We start from the raw sequence: 8,756 nt of genomic DNA on the forward strand, positions 1-8,756 counted from the left end.
AGACAGTGCCAGATTGGCAGTGAGACACCTTTGTAGTGTCCCGCTGAGGATGACACATCAGTCCTCTGCTATCCATCTTTCTCACTTTATGTCACTGTCTGCTTCAAGACGTCAAGCTCGTGCTTGGCGGTCCTCGAGCTGATCGGTGAGTCAGCTGGTGAAGCCTGCAGTCTGGTTAGAGAGTGAGAGGAACAACATCCTGGTCTCCTCGCCTCCCGCTCAAGATTCAGCTAATGCTTTATGAAGTCTCATGAGTTCACGCTGAGAACAAACATCAATGACTTCTCTCCGACTGGTTATTAAATTCCCGTGACACGCTCGGAGAAGCCTGTGGAGATTTTTTTTTAAAAAAAAATACACGATCTGGCTTATTTCTGTCATGGTTAATTCTTCTAGCACCAAATAATTTCCAAATCACACATACAGAAACACAATGAGTGATCATTGTGAACAATGCCCTTAGCGAGTAACATGTATACGACAACAAAATACAGTACAGTAAGATTTTGTAGAAAGCTTGAGGGTGTATGTACACACAACAGTACACAAATGGGTTTCTAAAAAGTGCCAATGTAAAAAAAACCCAACAAAACAACAAAAACAAAACAACAATGAATCCCTCATAGTTTGTTTTGGTCCCTCAGTCAGACTCAAATCGAATCCGTCAGCAGAAGAGGTCGTCGTCCTCTTCCGCATCAAAGGATGGCACCGTTTGTTCGGCCGAGCTTACTTCCTGGTCACCCAGCGCCGCTTCCCGGGACGATGGCGGCACGTGGAACCACGGGTGAGCGAGCAGCTCAGTTGCTGTGAGTCTCTCAGAGGGTTCTTTCCTCAGCAGGCTCTGGAGCAGACACTTGGCCTTGGGAGACAAACCTTCAGGCAAACAGCACTGGCCTCTGCGAATTTTGGAAAAAAGTGTGGCCGGGTCCGGGTCGTGGAAGGGGTAGCGGCCGACCAGCATGGTGTACAGCATGACCCCGAGGCTCCACATGTCGGCCATCTTGCCGGAATAAGGCGTGGAACCGCTGAGGATCTCTGGGCTGACGTAGGCAGGGCAGCCGTGGGTGTCTGACATAGAGTCATCCTTGGGGTCCTCCAGGACGCGGCAGTCCTCAAGGCTTTCTAGTCTCACCTGCGTCCTGTAAAGCAAGTAAAACCAAAGGTCAAGATATCTGGAATGGACTTCAATAGCACAAAATGATATGTATGTTTGAGCCAAACCGCTATTGCACAAAAATAACCACAAGAGAGGGCTTTAATTTTACTGTAAAGCAGCATAAGTACAGTGTGTTTCCTTCCTCTAGCTTTAATCTGTGCAACAGACAGATGGACAGACAGTTTTACACACACACACACACACACATACACAGAAGTGAACTTACTACGACCCAAGTGCGCCACTGTGATTCCCGTTTAAGAAGCAGAGCTGCCTAAGCAAATTTCCAATGACTTCCTGGCACTCACATGGTCATGTAAACACACATAAATACACTACACCAACACCCCCCTCCTCCTTCTTTACTCTCACACACACAATGCTATATTTAGCCAAGTTAATGACAGGACGTACATTTAGTCCTGCAGCAGAGCAACTAAGACTGTGAGAGCACATTTTTTTTTCAGGATGAGGTACTCACCACTGAAACGCTCTTGCGCAAAGATAGAACATTTGATGGGAAACTTTTGCCATTTCCATGGGCAAAAAAATATGTCATGCATTTTTCTACTTTTTTTTTTCTTTTTACAGCAGCAGATACAGACTGTTTTTAGTTCTAATTTAATTTGTGTATAATGACTGGAGGGGATTTCATCAAGTGAAGCGCACATAAAGAGTTCTGTTGTATCTCAGTCTCGGGGGGTCGCCCCAGTGAGACACTTGAGATGTCAGATGGACTGACTGCAGACAAAGAAAAAGCCACGGAGACAGGATGAAAAGAGTGACAGCCAGAAGGACCAAGACGGAAAAGCAAATGATATTTAAACAGCGAGATAGTGGAGGAGATATGTCAGGAGAGGAGAAAGGAGATGGAGACAGAAAAGGAAACAGAACAGAGAGAGTTAGAGGGGTGGAGAGAATGACTCATCCTACTGTTGAGAGTACATATCTCCTCTCCTCCTCCTCCTCCTCTCTCGCTCTCTCTCTCTCTTTCTCGAGCCGAGGCTATCTGCACCTGGGTCCCACACTTGCGGCGCCAGCCATCCCATAATTACCCTCAAATGGCTGTTGCCACATCAGTGACGCACGGGAAGGCTGGCCTGACTGTGAAGCTCTGCATGCTTCAGAGTGCTAGTCACCTTTCCTAAACTGGCTCTCCCAACTGCACTGTGTATGTCTGTGTGTGTGTGCGAGTGTGTGTGCGAATGCAGCTAGCATTTGTCAAAATGTTGTGACTTTCTCTGTCGCTGGCTTGGCCGCTGCATTGTTGGCCAGGACATTGCATCACGGCTTGTGCGCTGGGGTTTGAAAGATGCCTGATTGTGAATTTTGGAGGAATGGATGACGGAATAAATGAGGTCATGCAGAATCGTAAGAGCTCAGTGAGCCTTAAGTTGTTGTCTGTCTGTGTTTGGACAAAAGAGCAAAAGAGGTGATCTCAGGGTGAACAAAGCTGATTTTCTGGAAATGAATACTGCCAAATTCCATTATGTCACAGAGCCGTTTAATGTTATCAGCAAAGCCTGCAGGTTAGTCACGACAGGATGCTTTTGAGTTTTTTTTTTTTTTTTGTAGTGGCGCTTTGAAATGTTACCACAAAAAGTGCACAGAGAAGTCTGCATGAGAAAAAAAGATGCCGTCACCACACATCTTCACGGGTCGAGCAGGTCAGCCTACCAACATTAATGTTGCAGTGTCGTCGCTCCGTTGACGAAATACTGAACTGCCAGCAACAAGCCACTTGAACTTGCAATGGACCGCAGCTTTACAGCTCTGAATGCGCGAACATGCATGGACGGACACATGCACACGCACGAAGAAAAAAAGAAAAAAGCTGTGCAACACCCCCCTCCCTCCCCTCTTCCCCTCTGCCCATATACACAGTGACTCATCGCTCTGCAGCCATATAGCTATCAGAGGGACGCGACTAACTTCAACTTCTCTCACTGGCTGTCTGCTCTCATTCATCGACTGTAACCCAGCTAACCCAGAGGTCATGACTGAAGAATGTTACTGTTCAAAAGTCTCCATGAAAAAGGCCCTTTGGAGAGCCGGATTGGGGGGTGGGGGTGGGGGGGGGGGTGGAGGGGATCAGTGGACGCTTACAGAAAAGAGAGTGACGCAAGGGCAAAGAGGCGACAAACAGTTTTGCAAGCATGGATTTTGTGTGTCTTCCTGAACTATATCTGGCACTGGGAGATGCAGGCATTTAGATGTGTGTGTGTGTGTGTAGGTGTGTGTGTGTGGGAGCAGGTTCAAAGCATACTACTTCATGGATGTAAGTGAATGAAATCTTGCTGGACACGCCATTTATCCTGCAGCATTGCTATGATGTAATTTATTAATAAATGATGAGTAATAAATGCATTCTAAGATATAGACCACAGAAGGTATGATTTTCTCATTCAGCAGCCTCGTCTCGCAGCTCTGCCAAACTACCACCCACTACATTCACACATGCTTGCCTGTGCACAAGCATGCAAAACAAACACACAACGCTGCATACAAAGAGACACATCGAGAGTGAAATAGGGAGACAGACAGAGAGGGCGAAAATCTGGGAAGCTAAGCAGTCTGCCTCCACAAGTACAGAACCTCCTACTCTATCTGTGCCCACATTGATATCTGCACACATGGCCTGTGTGTGTATCAGCTGCTGCTGTCTTCACTCTGTGTTTTCACTGGCATGTGCCACTACACTAGATGTTTGAGAGCATTCAAATAAATCTGTATAGCTGAGATCAGTGTTAAGGACTGAGAGCAATTCGAGAATCGTGACAGGTGAATCCTCACCTTTTGTCATCAGTGAAGACAAACTTGCGTAATTTCAGGTCACCCAGCACAATGCCTGCCTGGTGGCAGTGGGCTACAGCCAGGGCCACCTGACGGAAGAGCCTGCAGGCATGTCCCTCGTCTAGTCGGCGACAGCTCTTTACCAAAGTGTGCATGTCCCCAAAGTCTTTATCCAGGAACACGTAGGCCTTGCGCTCACCGAGGATGATGTCCCTGATGCCGGCCACATTCTTGTGTGCTGGTAGAATACCATAGGCTCTGATCTTTTCCTGGTATACCCCCATATCAAAGACCTGGAAGAAAGATGGGAGGAAAAGGAGGGATGCAGGATGGAAATTAGAAAGATGGGTAAGGAGGAGAAGAGAGAGAGTGAGTGTGAGGAGGAGGAGGAGGACGAGGCAATAGGTCAGTGTGTTCTTAATGATCATCTAAGTAAACAACCATGAACATTTGGCAGCGACATAAAAAAGGCTTGGGATATGCTTTGATTCCAGCTCAATACATTGCTTTTGCAAGCGCGTGACAAATGAATCATCAAAGCGTGAAGCGATTAACTTTATTAATCAACAAAGCCAAACGCCTGCAGGTCTATCGTGCAAAATAAACAGGGATCTGGAACAGTGGAGGACCCTGTCCTTATCGGGAAAGATCCTTATCACGAGAGCCTTTTTGCCTCACATGTTTGCATTTTTGTGTGTCACAGCGTGGCGTACTGCGGTGACGTGTATGCAAATGAGCCCAGTTGACAGACACAGTGCGAAGCACCGGTGCCAAGGATTGGTGGGCTTCAGTATGATAGGCTGAATTTTCACAATACAAAACAGGCAACACAGGGTTTGGCTGCTCTTTCACGACGTGTAAAAATGAAAGGAGCCTTATCAGGTTCAGACATTTAAAAAAATAAAATAAAAAATATATACAATGAAGTAAGACTTTTATTATGGAAATCGTGACACATTTCGCGTGAGAATGACATCTGGTGAAAAAGTCAGCCAAATACGGATGACATGTCAGACAGGGTATTGGGCAATGGGATGTCTTGAAACATCCTTCATTCAAAGAAATTGCACAATGACTGGATTGCGCATACCTTACACAGTAGTTCAATGCCAGTATCGGTGTTCATCGCGCTGTGCATGCATTCCCGGTCCGCCAGAGGTAGAAGTAGATACGATCCTATGCTGGACGGTCCCTGGTGAGTCGGTGGGACAGAGGTTAAGCCGGGGCTGACCGGGGATCCGGGAGAGGTGCCGAGGAGTCCCTGCGTGTCCCCAGCCTCGGCGCTCAGCCGGGCGCATTTGGCCGGCGGCTGATCGTCTGAATCAAGCCGCTTGTGCGCGAGTCTCCCCGCGCGGATGCAAGGTGCCCGGCTGCTCCACTGCAAGTTCATCCTGATAGGCCGATTCACCATGAAAGCAAAAAAAAAAAAGAAAAAAAAGAAGCGAGGTCCGTTCCGTCTGCTTTTAGATGCTCCCTTTGACGGTTAAAAGAAGCTACAAACTGTGCTCTCCATTTCTCCGTAGAAGACTCAGCACTGGTGACACATAAAAGAAACTTCAGCGGATTTTGGTAATAATCCAAATCGACGTCCTTCTGTAGAGTGAGTGCTCGTGGCTTCTGAGGTCTGTGTACTTTTGGTGAGAGGAAAAAAAATCCGATCCCTCATAGCCCAGAGTCAGTGTTTGTTAGAGAGAGAGAAGAGAGAGAGAGGAGAAAAGAGAGAGGACACAGAGAGAAAGAGAGACCGCCTCACACTCAAAGAGTGGCTGAGAGTGAGTGAGCTCCAGTGATGTTGAGCTCTGAGCTCAAACACTCCGCCCGACCAGTCCAGCCTCCTGGTGACACAACCATTGAGCAATCCTGCTCAGCGCGGCTCTGATGACACTACCCACTGTATTAGCTTTCTCAGACGACTTCGTGAGCATATGCTTCAAACATTATTTATTTATTTTTCCTAACCAGTGTGTCATGAATCTTCAAATTCCCCCATAAGAGTTTTTTTTTTGCTGATACCAAAGGAACTTGAGGAGCTGATGAGAGGAGTGAAGAAATCATCTGTTACTTATCAGCTGCCTCATCAAGCATGCACATGTTTTAGGCAATAATTAACAATCCTTGAAGTACCTTGTCTGACTCAGTTGTTCCTTAGTGTTCGGCTCTTATTGCCCTTTATTGCCAGTTGTAACATTTTCTCCACAGACCTCTGCGTGGCACCGGAACTGTTTGCTCTCTAAACGCTGGGCTTCAGGTGTGAACCAGCCCATACAAAAAGCTTCAGTGTGCTAGCTTGAACTCTGGCTTTAACAACACCATGATATTTTCCCATGCTGGGTCTGTGGATATGACTCACCCCCGTAAAGCTGTAGTTTTGTTGGGCTATAAGAACTCACAGAAAAATATGCCAGCTTGGCTCTGTAAACAACATCATAGCAGCCAGGCTAAGGTGAAACCACTTGTACATCAAGCACCCCTACCAAAGGAGCCAAATGCTGTGCAATTCTTTATGAGAATTATGCAATGATAGGAATCAAGCGAACGATGGACCGTCAAAAATTCAAGGGTGAAGTGCAGGATATAGTTTGAAAAACATTCCTGTGATGAGCGCTGAGACGAGTCCTGTTGGGCAATTATAAATGTGCATGTTTGTGTGTGTTTGTCGGGGTGTGTGCACACGTGTGACCATGTGCGTGTTGCGCAAGAGTTTTCTTTTTCCACTGCTTTATGTTGAATGAGCACAGTGGCTGCAGCAGAGGCTCACTGAGCATTCACTGAAAACAGAGCAGCAGCTGGCCTGTGTGCGCCTGTGCACCGTCAAACCTCTTTAGTGCGGCCAATCCTGCCAATCAGAAGCAGGCCGTTCCCAGTCGTTTCTTTTCACATCTCTAACACGGTTCCTTCCACAACATGTCACACACTTAACCGGGTCACAGCGGTTGGGCACAGCTTGATTCAAAAAGGTCATGCAAACCTGTTTCTGCAGGCTGTCCAAACATGGATGAGCTGCAGATTCCATAGGAATGATGGCTGTTATTTTTAGGCCTTGCATTCTTTCTTTGCGCAGTGGTCGTCCTACGAAAAAGGTGACTCACTCAACTGATTGATGCATGCGTGTCTCTGTGAGCAAGTGTCTTTGTCATGCTGCTGAGCAGGCACGGGAACAGGTTTCCTCTCTCTCTGCCTTCCCTCTTTTTCTTTTTAAGAAGTCGAACAAACAGGATGAAACACTGTGGGAATGGGAGGCAGAGGTACTGAAGGTTTATTGTTATGTGACATCAAAGTGATTATGTGTGTTTGGAGTCTGTTTGTGCGTGACACGGTGTTTAGGAGGATACTGGAAAAGCTGACTTATTTGTGTTTGCTGTGATTAAAGAAAGCTTGTGTGCGCATGTAAGGTCACATTTTGTATCAGTGTAACTGAGAGTTCATGCTGGAATATCACATCACGCAAAGTCACATCAAGATATGTGGGCTGTGGACTACACAATATAGATTTTATTGCCGAATAGCAGGTTGTAGCAGTATATATAGCTGGTCAGCCAGTGTGTGCCTCATGGTGTGTGTGGGTATGTGCATGTATACAGTGCCTGAGTAGGAGTGTTACTGAGTAGCCAGTGAGCTAGAAGTGAAAACAGTATTCAGGGCATGATCTTCCTTGTTATAATTAGCTGAGTCACTCACCACTGGCAGCAATAAAGAGAGACTGGGAATTGATCTGCTCTGAGAATAGTTCAAGTCTGATCTGGCTGACATCCAGGCATCACTGTGGGTTACTTTTCATTCATGCTCATTTTTACCAACGTACACAGACACATGCAATTAACAGAGCTGCAGATGTGAGACAGTAACTCAAGTTAGATGTATAGTCACCAGAATCAGCTCAGCCTGCTTTAGGCTACCTCTTTCTGTTGATACTTTAGATGCTTTATAATAATTAAAAAACTGTTAAATCTTCCACATGTTATCAGTTTCTGTGTTAAACATGATGAGTAAACAGTGAGAATGCTTCTTTCATGTGTGTTTTTTTTAAGTTTAGTTTAGTTTTGTAATATGTTAAAAAAAGATTAAAGATTTGTTTTTATTTAGAACTGTTTTTTCTTTCTTTTTTTGACCCAAAAAAGAGTTACACACTGCACTTTACTCGCATCTATAGCCAAATTAGAATCACCAGTTGACCTAACATGTATTTCTCTGGACTGTGTGAGGAAACCAGAATACCCGGGGGTAACCTACACTAACACAAGGACAGCATGCAAACTCCACACAGAAAGGCCCTGCAGCCAGGATCTGAATGAAGAACCTCTGCGCTATGTGTTACCCACTGTACCAGTGAATGCTAGCGTCTATCCGGTTGTTCAGTCTGACATCACTAGCCGTGTCTGGGTCTAAACTCCGCTGCAGGTCCATATATCAAACGATCACTGTGGCATTACTGAGAGTTGAAAAACTGTCTAAAGTCTTTCATCTTTAATAAAATGATCAGCGTTCTGCTCTACCAGGTGTAACAATTGAGTTTAACACCCAGGCATCCATGAAAACGGAATTTATGACATTTAACGGAGTTAGAAGTTAGCAGGGAGTTAGCTCGCTAGCTTCTATCTAAATACAATATAGCATGTCCTGACTGCGGGGTTTTGGAAACAAATTCAAACGTACAGCTCTGTTATCACTTCCAGCATAAATGAAGACAGAAAACTAAACAGCAGTGACGTTTGTAGGGTTACTGAAGTTGGGCTAGCTGGTATATAATGATGTGCTACGTGACCGCTAGCGACATAGCTATGCTAGCATAATATAAACAAGCTAACTT

At 45.7% G+C, this 8,756-nt stretch overlaps 1 protein-coding gene across 1 annotated transcript; it reads right to left on the minus strand.

The window, feature by feature from the left end:
- Positions 1 to 352: 352 nt before the first annotated feature.
- trib1 (tribbles pseudokinase 1) lies at positions 353 to 5,727 on the minus strand. The gene is made up of 3 exons (XM_026156452.2): positions 5,040 to 5,727; positions 3,950 to 4,242; positions 353 to 1,139 (listed from the first exon to the last, which is right to left on the minus strand). The coding sequence occupies exons 1-3, from the start codon at positions 5,358 to 5,360 to the stop codon at positions 665 to 667; spliced, it is 1,089 nt and encodes a 362-aa protein (XP_026012237.1). The 5' UTR covers positions 5,361 to 5,727; the 3' UTR covers positions 353 to 664.
- Positions 5,728 to 8,756: the final 3,029 nt, after the last annotated feature.

Source organism: Astatotilapia calliptera, chromosome 22 (genome assembly GCF_964374335.1).
Source record: "Astatotilapia calliptera chromosome 22, fAstCal68.1, whole genome shotgun sequence".
NCBI lineage: Eukaryota > Metazoa > Chordata > Actinopteri > Cichliformes > Cichlidae > Astatotilapia > Astatotilapia calliptera.

Coding starts and splice junctions, on each gene's coding strand:
- trib1 (XM_026156452.2), bottom strand. CDS start 5,360: ATGGTGAATCGGCCTATCAGGATGAACTTGCAGTGGAGCAGCCGGGCA. Junction 4,243..5,039: donor GCATTGAACTACTGTGTAAG/GTATGCGCAATC, acceptor TCTTTCTTCCAG/GTCTTTGATATGGGGGTATA. Junction 1,140..3,949: donor GTCTTCACTGATGACAAAAG/GTGAGGATTCAC, acceptor CTTGCTTTACAG/GACGCAGGTGAGACTAGAAA.